This window comes from Mycteria americana, chromosome 8 (assembly GCF_035582795.1).
Source record: "Mycteria americana isolate JAX WOST 10 ecotype Jacksonville Zoo and Gardens chromosome 8, USCA_MyAme_1.0, whole genome shotgun sequence".
In the NCBI taxonomy this organism is placed as follows: domain Eukaryota; kingdom Metazoa; phylum Chordata; class Aves; order Ciconiiformes; family Ciconiidae; genus Mycteria; species Mycteria americana.
The window spans coordinates 18,067,138-18,080,608 of record NC_134372.1 but is presented as its reverse complement, the minus strand read 5'-3'; the positions used below and the strand labels follow the sequence as shown (position 1 = coordinate 18,080,608).

The following is a 13,471-nucleotide window of genomic DNA, read 5'->3' as shown; positions in this document are numbered from 1 at the left end:
TAGTCATTGAATAAGGCTGTAATTAGCTGGAAAGAGGTCTCCCTATTTACGACCCATTGAAGTTGGATAGACTTCTGCCTGTCTGCAGGTGTCTTCATCACTGGCTGGATCATGTTTCCACTGCAGTCAGCAGTGATAGTTTTCTACACTAGGAGGTTTCTACCTGGATTGTCCACCTGGTTGTCTACCTGGAAGTCCTGGAGCTTTTGATACGGTTTCCCACAGCCTTCTCCTAGAGAAACTGATGCGTTAAGGTCTAGACAAGTTGTCTGTGCAGTGGGTGGGGAACTGGCTGACAGGCCACACCCAGAGGGTGATGGTAAATAGGTCCTTTTCAAACTGGCAACCTGTCACAAGTAGGGTTCCCCAGGAATCGTTATTGAGCCCAACGCTATTTAATATCTTCATAAGTAATCTCGATGATGGGATCAAGTGTACCCTGATGAAGGTTGCTGATGATACCAAACTGAGTGGGGAAGTGGACACTTCAGAAGGGAGAGTCACCCTGCAGGAAGACCTTGATAGGCTGAAAGAGTGGGCTAACAAGAGCCTTATGAAGTTCAGCAAGGACAACTGTAAGGTCTTGCACCTGGGAAAACATAATCCAGGAGTGCAGCACAGGCTGGCATCTACCCAGCTGGGGAGCAGCTCTGTGGAAAGGGACCTGGGGGTCCTGGTGGACAACAAGCTCAATATGAGTGAACAGTGTGCTGCTGCGGCAAAGAAAGCCAACAGGATGCTGGGCTGCACAACAAGGGCATCACCAGCAGAGATAAAGAAGTCATTATCCCACCCTGCTCAGTGCTTGTCAGGCCACACTTGGAATACTGTGTTCAGTTTTGGTCCCTGCTATACAAAAAAGATGTGGACAGGCTGGCGGGGGTCCAGAGAAGGGCCACAAAGATGATGAAAGGACTGGGAAGCCTGCTGTTTGAGGAAAGGCTGAGAGAACTGGGTTTGTTCAGCCTTGAAAAAAGAAGGCTTAGGCGAGACCTCATCACCATGTTCCAGTATTTAAAGGGTAGCTACAAAGAAGATGGAGACTCCCTTTTTACAAGGAGTCACATGGAAAAGACGAGGGGTAGTGGGTACAAGTTACTCCTGGAGAGATTCTGGTTGGACACAAGAGGAAAATTTTTCACAATGAGAACAGTCAGCTGTTGGAATAATCTCCCCAGGGCAGTGGTGGCTTCTCCAACATTGGACACTTTTAAGATTCAGCTGGACAGGGTGCTGGGCCATCTTGTCTAGACCGTGCTTTTGCCAAGAAAGGTTGAGGATTCCTGGTATTCTATGATTCTACGATACCTTGTGCCTGTGGCAAGCTCCATGCTGCTGCCTCTTATCTATGCCCGCTGCTGTTAGAAACGGGTGAAGGATCACGTTAAAATGGACAGAGGTCAAATCTCTGCTATTCAATCTTGTATGAAGCTTTCAGTCTCCATAGACAATACTGATTTGTGAAAATTAATTAAAAAAAAATCATTGCAGTGGTTGAAACAGTGTCAAAGCAAATGCGTGCTTCTTTATCATATTATCCTTTGTTCTTCCTGCTGAGGTCCCTATTAGTTTTTGCTACTTGTTCTTGGGTGTTTTACTAATCATGATGTAATGTTTTCCAGTATTGCATACTTGTAAAGGCTAGAATTTGGCACAGCAGTATTGAGGAACAGCTTGTATATACACTAATGCCCAGTACGGTTAGTCACTATTGAGTATGAAATGAAGAATTGACACTGTCTAAGCAATGTGGATAGTTTCTATTCTCATTCACTAAAATATGGAGGTGGAGCTGCCCAGATAAAATCCTTTCCTCTCCTATAGAAAATGAGAGAAATTATATAAAAGTGTTTTGGATCTGATGCTTTCCTATCAGACAAGACAAAAATTTATTGCAGCTTAAAAAAGCTCTAGAAATAAAATATTGCACACAGAGGGACCTTCATCCTCTTTCTGTGGATTGCTGAGACAGTCATATCTTCTTGCCTGTCCTTGAAACAAAGTCTGCACCTCTTTTTCTGATTCAGACTTCATTAAAAGGCTCTTTAGTCTTGAAGCAAATATACAATATTCTCCTTTGTAACAATAGTTATTTCCAGGAATGTAATACAAAGAGTTTTCCCAACTCACAGATAAATTAATTTTAGTGATGCTTGACAGCAATTCCATTTTTCCAGTAAGAACAGTCTTACTGTAAATTGAGACTAGAGAACTGCATTATTCATTTGAAAGAAGTTTCTAGAATGTCTTTAGGCTCTTCTGGGAAGTGACAGTCTTATACAGAAATAAAATGGCTTTGCTTTGCTGTAGATTTATTAGTACCAATATTTTCTGCAGCTTCTCTCCTTTCAGAATTCTTTGTTTTTCAGTCTTCTGTGTTAGAGAAATTGTACTTGTTTTGTGGGCTCTCAATGTGCTCTGTCTTGATAAAGTCAAGTCAGAGAAGATAATCCTCAGAGAAGGATTAAGTGCTGTTTGCCCATTTATCACAATGAGTAAACTGAGTCAGAGAGACTAATTTTCCTAAAGCCACATAGCAACATAGTGTTGTAATTAAGTCTGATTCAGCAGCACATACTAATCAGTTTCCATGGTGCCTGAGGCCCAAGAAGCCAATAATTCAGCCACGTTCATACAGAAATGAGAGCTGAGTCTAAGTCATGAGAAATTTCATGTGCCAATGAGAGAGACTGAAAATGTCTTGCTCTCATTTTAACATTTATCTTTATTAATTTTTCACAAGAACGTTCAAAATAATCTGAGTAATTACAGTAGAAGTGATGGGACTGTTTTACACGGTGTTCAACTGTGACAAAAACCTTCAGAAAAACAGATGCTGTAGTTTCTGCTTTGCTTCTTGCTATGCTTAGCTGCAAAGGGTTTAATATTTTAGTGATACAGGGATGAAGAGTTCATGTGAGACAGAAGTAACTGACGTTAGTGAAGTATCTATAAAATAGTCAATTCTTCAGGGACACAGGAAAAGTATTTGTGATCTTAGAAATATAAAAAAATGGCATCTTCCAGCTTCACTAGGATAACTAGGTAAACACACAGGATTCACAACACAGATGGACAGAACACAGGCATGTTGCAGAAGGGTGGCAGCGGATTAGTGTTAATGCTGCGTGGCTCACATCCGTGAAGTGCTGCAGACCACATGGTGCCAAAATAAAACCTGCATGAGCTTCCCTCGGCACTTTCCCAGTTCTTCCCCGAGACATTTGGGGGCTCGGGATTTCAAATGGAGAAGGACAAGCTGTTTGGCAAATGCAGCATGGATGAAGCAGAAACCCTCTCTGCCAGGTCTTGGGTGAGGTCTTCACATGCTGCCTGCACTGCTGTGTTGGGGGAATGAACTCACCATGAGGCAGGGAGTTGGCCAGGTCTTTCTGTTGTTCTTTGGAAATGTTTCTCTTCTGATTCAACCAAGGAAAAGGATGTCCGTGTTTCCTTGTATTTGCACAAATTTTAAAATGCAAAGCTGCTTCTCCTCTCTCTGGGGAACGCTGGGGACGGAGCCTCAAGAAATACAGCTTTGTCTCCCATTTCTGTAACAAAGCTCCTCTGTGGTGTTGGACAAAAGTATAATTACTGTGTGTGTCAGTTCTTCTCACAGTATGATGGCGGTATGTCCTATCTGACAAAATACTGAAGGTTTCAGTAGTATTTGGAGGACTGAACTGTGTGACATGTGAATGGGAGAGCCTAGCACCAGGAGTGGACAGACCAGATCAAATGAACTCTGTAGAAAATTTCACACTTATAAGCTGGTTTTGGTTTTCTGATGCCTTGATTAGGCTTAATTGAGGCTGCACCAAGTTCAAGATAAACACTCCAGAGACAAATTAAGATTCCTACTATTATTTATACAGTACTTAAAGCATGAATGGAGCTTAAGCTGTCACAGAACCAGCACAGTCCTTGTCCTGCTGGCTTGTCACCTCCAGGCTGGGCACATTGCTGGAAATGGGCACACCAGTCAAGAGCTGAGCATGAACTTCTGATCAGTGTAGGATGTGGGAGAGAGACGTGGGCAATGATGAACAAGGGTTAGAAAGATGTGACCAGCCTATTTGTTCTTCGTTCAAGAGCGAGATTTCCTAAACAGATATGCAGCCATAGACAAAATGATCAAACCCAACCTGGTGTGGTTTTCCCGAGAGATCTGTTCCCTTATAATGCACAAAACCATGTATTCTTGGTTCAGGGAGCAGCTAGGTTCTTTTGAAAAAAAGGTAGGGAACCTTTTCCTTGTTGTAAGCCAAATAAACCTTTCAAACAACTTTGACATAAGAACATGAGAAATGCCATAATGGGTCTATAGTGCATTTACTGCAGCATTCTGTCTCTCATGGGGGCAGCAGCAAATCTTTACTGTTTGAGAAGAATACACAAGCCTGGCCACCACTCCTCTCCAGTTCTCCCAGCGCCCACCATCATCCAACTAGGGATGTTGATGTTTGCCTATTGCCTTTCATATCTGGTTTGGGTCTATTGTATGTGAATTTGTCTAATGGCTTTTATACTATCTGACTTCACAACTTCCTGTGGCAAAAACATCCCAGAAGCTCATACTTTGGAAGAAGTATTTTCTTTCATCTATATTAAGCTCATCTTCTAAATCATTAAGTGTGCCTCTACTGCTGAGGGATTTAGTGTGTGACAAATTCTGCATTCACCACCTCCATGATTTTGTAAACCTCAATCATATCACTCCCATCAGTTTTCTCTTCTCCAGACTAAAGTGTCCTAGTCTTTATAGTATCTTCTTCTACAATAGTTGCTCCATCTCTTTGAACACGTTGGTAGTCCTTTTCTATGCCTTTTCGAGCCCCACTGTATTGATCCTGAGGCAAGCAAATAATTGTCAGGTATCTGCCAAGTACATTGTTAAGTTTCTCAAAGTCCATTCTTAATTCTAATATAATACTATATCTTAAGTGAGAACAACAAAGTCTCAAAGCTAGGTGGAAAAACAACTAACAGTTGATGCTCTTGTGCAGTATATGGCTGAAGCATCAAGATGCTTCATTTTGACAACACAGTCATCATAAAAAAATGAGACTACAGAAACTATTTGAGTGTCCCCTGCTCCAGTACATCATACGAGGTATGTAAAGTCTGAAAAGGGTCAGAAGCTGTTGCAAATTCAGTGGAGAAAGGAATGACTTCTGATGAGTGTGGTCAGCAAGGAAAGTTGGCAGTGGTAGTAGGGTAGTGTTCAATACTAATACACAACAGTTACAGCTCTTACGAACTGGTGTCACGGGCTGGCATCTGCCCTCTTTGTTTAGAGACTTGCAAATAGATATACCATTGTTATTCCTCTAAAGTACAATGTAAATAATGGTTTTTAAACCAAGGCAAAAAAACCCAGCAACCTTGACTGAATTAATGTATCTCCTGAGATATTTTTCTCATCTTGATTGCAGTCATGTATCAGCTTTCCAGTAGATGAGCTGGCAGAGGGCCACTGCTAATGGGTTCTTCAGTAGGAAGAGTAGAGAGATCTCTTGAACTTCTTGTGATTGCACAGACCCCTTGAGTATTGAGGCTTTCAGGTGTCTTTATTCCACCCTACTGTGTGAGTAACTGAAAAGCAAGACCAAACTCTTTGATGTATTTGCCAATTTTACAAATAGGTTGTTCTAATCAGCAGAATATAATGATCAGAGAAATATGTCTATATCTTGAAGAGCCAATAAAAATTCAGTTGGTAACAGTGGAGGTTGTTCAAGCTAGTGAAGTTCAGTTGGAACCGATGTACATTTTATGGCAATCTTTAAGAAGGGAACTGATTCAATGATGATATCTCAAACAGGATTCAGTGTGTTCTGTAGAGAAATTAAAACTCAGCTCCCACGATAAAAATGAATTTTCCGTTTTAGTTCTTGACAATGCGTAGTAATGAGTATGGTGTACTGTTGCAGTGTTTAACTGTTGCAGTGTTTCACTGAGCACGTGGTAAATTCGGCTGAATGAATGCTGACTCTATGTGGTCTTGTACTGATTGTGTGTGGCCTTCTGCTTACCTTTGGTCATGATCAATTCCTTCATTATAATTAACATTAGAGATTAAAGTGTGTTAGAGTAATGATGAAACTAGCTGTTTCCTTAAAACAGTCAAATGAAAGAGTTAACTAAAATCTTGAAACTGAAATGATACCAAGATACCCACAGTCCCATTGGTCAGAACAGTTTCCCTACCCAAATTCTCACTTGAGTGATGAATATATCTGTCCATCAATAAAGAACATTAGGTGATGTGATGGGTCTGAAGACCACGGACCTCCTGTAAATGGTGCCACGCATAGGGTGAGGGAGCAAGGGACATTGATTCAGATTACATGAGTCTTACTAACCTTGTTTCTTTTCAATTTTCCCAAATAGGGTCGAGACTGCAGCGTGCCCATTAATTCTTGCATTCAAAATCCATGTCAGAATGGAGGGACCTGCCACCTCACCGAGGGAAATAAAGATGGATTCAGGTAGTAACACAAAGTTCATTTAAAATGACATAATAAAATTAAACGTGTTTCTACTTTGCAATAATGAACTATAATGGCTACTTTATAAAAGCTGCTGCATGTGACATTTCTATTTGCCATACAAAAAATTGGTCTGGTTTCATTGGTGACATGTTGTTTCCTCTGAAACAGGCCTCCTTATTTTCTCATAACGGAATATACTCTTAAGAGCTATTTTGAGCGGTCTCCCTGATCTGCATTGTGTGATCTGTATACTAATTTTCCTTGGGGCATTTCAAACTCACATATACCCTTTTTTGTATTTGTAAAATAAGCATCTGTTGCTTGACAACCAGATGCAAAATGTTTTCATACTGAAGAGCCTTGTAGTCAAACAGGCTTTAAAGAAACAATTAAAAAACAGGGAGAGATTGCCACATCTTAGGCATTGTGCCTGCAAGAGATTAACCTTTACAGATGGACATTACAGATTTCGGTTTTCTCATATAAGAAAGATGTAGCATAGGTGGGGATACTCCAAGAAAAGTCCAGAAATTTTCATGAGGTAACTGGAAGATATGTGCTGCTACAGGCATTACTTTACAGCTAAGAAAATACAAGTTTTAGGCTTTGGCCACTAGTTGTCATTAAAGTCGATAGGAATTTTTTTAGAAAAGAGTTGCTGACATTTTCATAGATTTGTTCCTCAGTATTTATGCTATTTCTTGCCAAATATGTACAAAAGTACACCATACTGTTGTTTCAATTGCATATATGAAAGCCTCACTTCTAAAAGCTTTTATACATTACTGAGGCTGCTGCTTTGTCTTCTCCTACATATAGCTTCCTATCGGTGACAGCCGGAGGGAGACACAGAACTGCAAGGTTTATAAATGGTGTAAGCAGGGAGTCAAACCAGTACATTCTTTCAGTTTGATTCCAGTTTGGTTTCAGCTGTGATTAAGACTGTTCCAACTGGGGTTAACTGTTTGTTAACCAAGGCAGCAAACCCATATCATCTTATGTCAGAAAATAGGATTTTTTCAAAATAGAAAGGGCCAGGTGAAAGTTTGGATGACTGACAGGACTTTAGGTGCAGTGGGGGGTTAGCACCCCCCTCCTGTTCCCCTACAATGGTAGGATGCCTTTTATATTTCCAGCAAAGCGCTGTGGCTTCTTTTTGACTCCCCAAATCCCTCCTGTGGGAATCAGGCACAGAAGAGCTTCCATTTTGCCCTGGGGAAGCAGAAAATGGAAGAAATGCCCCAGAGCTTCTCTCTGTCTCTGTGCCTGCCCACCCTCAAGAATTCCTCCCTTGCAGAAACACATCCAGCACATGCTGGACACAGAAGGACACTGCTGATATTACAACGGAAAAGTGCAGGTCGATGGGGATGAAGGGGCACTGTCAGGCTCTGTTACAAATAACAACCTGAGGCTTTCCAACACGGGAGAACAGGAGTAAAACACATGGCCACGTCTCCATGAGGGGCAGTTTAGAGCTCAGCTTGAGCACCTGTGACAAGGCCCTGAGCAGTGCAAAAGAGCACATCTCCTGGGTACAGATGCGTCTGCAGGGTCATAGTGCATAGTGCAGGTGCATAGTGGTGGGAGAGGATGAGGAGGCTCTGCAGATCATAGCATGGGCAACTGGTCATGCTGCTTGACAGGACCCCCTAGATTTTGATGAAACCACTGCTCTGCACTTGTGATCTGACGTACCTCTTCTTGACTCAGCTTTTAGCAGGCCTGGCAATTTTTGGAGTAAAAGTTCAGGTTCAGTTTCTGCTTGAGAGAAATAAAGATCTGGTGGTCTTCAGTTTGGATTCTCTTCTGGTCACCCTCATGTAATACTGTTTAGATAGCTTTGTCCAGCTTGTGCCAAAGCAGAATTGTACCATATTAGAATATCTGTTTTCTGTCATTCAATACTCATTTTTCAAAAATCTAGCTGATATTAAAAAGTGCTAGTAAAATATTTCATAATATCTGTAATACTGGAATGAAAGGCTTCAGCTTATATTTTGGATTGGGTTTTTCTTTAGCATTTTAGTTTTGTTCTACGGTAGAAAGTAAAAAGTTTTGAATGACCTGAAATCAAAGCTGCTTCTGAAATTTTCTTGTGAAGAATTTTACAATTTCAGAGGCTTTGCTTCAGTTCCAAATGAATGTAGTTTTTGAGATCCTTTACAAAACTGCAGAGGTGGTTTTGTTGCTTAATGACATTTGAGGCTTTTTAGGGAAGATTTCTGCTTTTATAGTTATTTATATAGTTTCAGTTGGTCTAATAAAAGACACATAAAATGATATCTCGTCAAAATCTTGCTTCATAAAATTGAATGTTCAGCTTATGCATTGCTCTATTTTCTCTCCATATTTTTAATTCAGTCAGTCCATAGCCCCAGCTGCTCTGGAGAACAGGACTGTGGGGCTTTAGCATGTCTTAGAGAAATGTGGTGTGGGGATGGAACAGTCAGTGAAGGGGAAGATAAAGAAATATTTTGAGCTTGAATTTGGTTGGTTTGGGTTTTTTTGGTGGGAAATCTCCTCTCCAGTGGATGGCAGCAGTCAGAGTTACGTGCGTATAAATTGTGTTCGTCAAGATGGGAAAACGTTGCCTTAGATTATATGCTGTGAGGAAGTGGATATCAAAAACATTTTCATGAGAGGCCTCCTTGGATTTTTCTGTTGTGTGGCCTGTAAAAGAAATTATATCTTCTGTATATTCTCTTCCCTAGGGAAATATATTCATACACAAGCTCTGCTGCCAAACTTGTCAAATCTTTACTCTTGTAAAAAGGAAACTTAAGCCAAAGTTCTCTCCCTATGAAATGCCAAGCAGTTTAACTCTCGAGTTTCTTTAGCCTTAGACAAGAAAATTACCTTTTAAATAATGCTAAGGTGGTGATGTTCCCCAGGCAAAGACAGGAAATTCATAGTTATGACTGAGATTCCAGCCTAACTTGCCCGCTGTGCCTGGTACCTACAAGGGCTCGCAGCAGCAAGTGAATGAGCCGCTCAGATTTGTTGTAATAGCAGGTCCTGGTGGGGCAGCTGAAGGGCAAAGGTTCAGCTGGTGTTATTCAGTCCTTCTTGGCATCTTTTATTCTTGCACCTTTTTAATTCTGAGTAATTTTCACATTCTCTTTTTTCAGGTAGGGACTTCTTCTGTGTTAAAGAACAGTTAAGTGACATCGTGTGGCTCGGGATTAGAAACATGAGGTTCTTCTTCCATTTGAATTGCTCATTCTAATCTAATCTAATCTGTTTTCTTTGACAAAAGGTTGCCAAGATGGTGCTTACTGAGACTGATAATATAAGATGGTCAATCAGACATGTCCTGGTCATTTAACATGCCTGTAAGTGAGATTTTGACAAAGGAGGCAGAGCTGTCAGCTCTGCTTCAGTTAGCCACAGGCAACCAGCTGATCTTTGATAACCTACGGTGTTGGGAAACAAAGTCTCTGGATTATTTTACTTTTCTCCATGTAAAACCCCCTCCGTTTTCCAGAGCATTTTCTTTGAGTTCCCTCATAAATGTAAAATCCTGGAACTGATTAACTCCCTACTGTCAATTCTGCCTAGCTGAAGGAAAAACGTTGCACTTCGAGACTTACAGGCCACTCCATTGGGATGTAGATGTAAAAAGCTCCTTTACCAAGAAACTGTAATATTCCTGAAAGAATTTACTATGTCTATTTAAAAGTTGATTTTTTTGAAACATGATACACTGTATGTATGCCTATTTTAATAAACAGATGCTAAACAGTTTCATTAGAGTTTATGAAAAAAAATAGTTTTTAATATAGTAAACTTACAAAATTGTTGGTATATTTCAGCTCCAAAAGTTTTCCCCCAAAATGTTGTAATTAAGTTCTGTGTTCCCTTGCACCTTCATGAGGATAATAAGGTTTTATTTAGTTCTTTATTTTTAGGAAAACACAACACCAACAGAAAATCCCTAAATTGGAGGAACAGGGAATTCGGACCTTTATGCGATCACAGCATCTTAGAAAATAGTTCTTTCCTGCATGGCTCCATTGTTTCTGAGGTCCAAATGAAATGCTGTCTCATACTGCTTCACTATTTAGTCAGTACAAAGTTTTCATCGTTGTCTCTGGAATTAATTTTCTCTCTCAGTCAGCTGGAACCAAAGTTTGATGACCTTCCAGTCACTCTGCAAACTTCATTTTTCTTCTAAGCCTTTTCTGGGAAAATACATACAAACAGTCCCAAACTGCAACTCTTTCAACACATGATTCAAACTGGGTCACAAATTGTATGTTTTATCTTTTAATTTCAGTCCTCATATTTGGCACATTTGAATGCAAATCATAATAAAGAATCATACGTAAGCAATAATGTAAAGACTCCCTATAATACATAGGGACCAGTAGCCAAATGTCATCAATTATGCTGACATTTCCTTCAGTACGGAATGTGTCCTAATACTGAGCAATTGTAGGTTAACAATCCCATATGTATTGTTACTAATGGTAACTTTACTGAGTTGAACCATTACTGTGATAGTATTTATTAATGTCATTTTTAATTGCATACATCCAAGCTGTCCCAGTCCTTTTGTGGAAGGAAAATGGTGTTATATTCACATAAAAATAACCAGCACAAAGCCACTCTTGTTGCTTTTCTTTAAATGGAGAGAAAAAATTGTGCTCCCAAACTGAGACCTTGGATGCCAAGTTGCAGCCTGGAGCATGTTTTTATGGCTGAGTTATAAACCCCTGAAAAAGGGGTTTTGTAATCGAAAAGGGAGACATGATGAATGTGCCACTGTATTTAATTAGATGTCTTTAACACACCCCCCCCCCCCAACACTTGCATTGCCACAAAAGATGGTGTGCCAGCTCTTCTTTCTTATCTGCCTCCTGTGATCCTCTGAATCATTGCAGGGTCAGCAAGAGGACATATTTTATTAGCAATAATGACCTTGAGACAGGAAAAGAAAATATTTCTTATTGATTTATTGTGTCCTAAATTGGATTTGAGCAGTTTGGTTTTGGTTATTCATGGCAAAGGTTTTCTAACTCTCATGACCTGTGAATGGTCCCTGCAGAACTGAATGAAGATGACTGTTAGAATGTGACCTATATGCCTGTTCTGTACCCATCTAGAAGATCTTACTGTTGTGGTGTCTCAAGACACATTCTCTACCCTTTTTTCTTCCTCTTTGCTATTCCCTTCATTTCTGAGGTTGCACATGTCATGAAGAATCTAACGTTATCCTCAGAGTCCAACCTAGGACCTACTGAAGGTGGATGCAGAGCTCTGTGCCATCCCTCCCTGGGGAGTCCCTGCATTCTGCTCAGTCTGTGGCACGCAGGAGGAAGAGAAGCAAATGTCATGCTGAGAGCAACCAGCCCAAAAGTGCTGCAGTTTTCTTCACAGATTCTTAAGATCTCCTATTTCTCCAGGGCATTCCCCACCTCAACCCCATGACACCTACATAAAGCAGGATAACCACCCCATGTCCACTTTGTCCATCTGAGCTGAAAAAAAAGTACCCTGCAGCTATCTCTGCATTGGAAATTCTCTTGGTTTCAGAAAGCAGTGGATGGCAATTAGTGTGAATGCTCTGGTGCTTTCTGTTTTTCATCCTCATCAATCAGTAGTGCTTTACATTTGTTCAGTTCCTTTTCTGCCACCAGAACTTGCATGGGAAAGGAAATGACCACGGAGCAAATGTGTAGTTTGGACTGGAACTCGAAACAACACAACTTCCCTTCCACACACACGCTTTCTGTGACTAGTGAACAGCAATACTGACACTTCAAATATCATTGCTGGCTTCTTAGAAGCCACTGAAATGACTGGAGCACTTAACACATGTTTTTAGACTCTCTTTTGGGAAACTGTGGCCTCCACCTCTTTATCACTTACAGCTATTTTAAAATATAAAGGTTCTCTTAGCAATCATAACTTGTAGATCTAGAGAGGAAACTGAGATTGAAAAAAAATTAAAGTCATTCTTCAACCACTTAGTTTCTTACACTCTCTCTAGGGACCATACATCACAGTCTTGTGAGATAAAATATTTAGTGCAATTATTCTTCAATAGATCCACATCCTCACAGAACCATTCCTAGCTCTGCCATTGTTTGTTTGTGTTTTAGTTGAATTATCGAGACATCATCAGCTCTTCTACAAATAGATGTTGGAGGAGCTGTAGAAGTACCGAAACCTTACTTCACTTGTAAAAGCAATCATTCCCAAACATTTCTTGTTTGGACAAGTGACAAAGTGGTAATGAGAAGAAAATGTTCGTGTCTGTAAACTCAATTCAAGCCGTTGTTCTTTAAAGAGAGCAAGCTATCTAAAAGCTGCCAAGTCACCCTAGGATTGTGCAGTCCTCAGTAGGCAAGTATCCATATACTCACAAAATCATTAACAGAGAAGCCAAGGATTTGAGTATTGTGATGAGTGTTTACTCTCCTGCCCTGGAGTTGCTTACTTCAATTCAGGGCTAGGGTTATCAACAAAGAAAGCAAAGGGAAGCACGACAGAGGCTGTCTCCTGCTGATGCTTTTATCTCTTAATAATTACATGACCCCATGAACCATCAGACTGCATCCTTCACCAAACACATAGGGTTAAAGTGCTCTGTACTTCACAATAGCAGTGAATTTGGCTCCAGCAACTCACTTTTATATGTTTTAATTTCAGTTTTATACCTCAAACCTCCTGCCCCTTCAGATCCATGCTAACTTTTATTCATTTTTTTCTTTCTCCAAAGCTGTTCTTGTGTCCTTGGGTATGAGGGGGAGAGGTGTGAAATAAACCCAGATGACTGCGAAGATAATGACTGTGAGAATAACGCTACATGTGTGGATGGGATCAACAACTATGTCTGTCTCTGCCCTCCTAATTACACAGGTAAGAAAGGGTCACAACCAAAGAAGAACAGGAATCCATGAGGAGTCCCTTCAGTGCCTGAAGGGAAGGGTCCAAATGCACGTTTACTTTGTCCATGAGTGTGTAATTAA

General features: G+C 40.5%; 1 protein-coding gene across 4 annotated transcripts in view; it reads left to right on the top strand.

Annotated features, from left to right (window-relative positions):
• The window catches only part of SLIT3 (slit guidance ligand 3), a 543,690-nt gene that overhangs the window by 478,893 nt on the left and 51,326 nt on the right, over positions 1-13,471 (top strand). For all 4 annotated transcript variants that reach the window (XM_075509986.1, XM_075509985.1, XM_075509988.1 and 1 more), the window contains 2 exons: positions 6,394-6,491; positions 13,222-13,361. In XM_075509986.1, the coding sequence (XP_075366101.1) occupies positions 6,394-6,491; positions 13,222-13,361 (238 nt within the window). The remainder of the gene's footprint in view (positions 1-6,393; positions 6,492-13,221; positions 13,362-13,471) is intronic.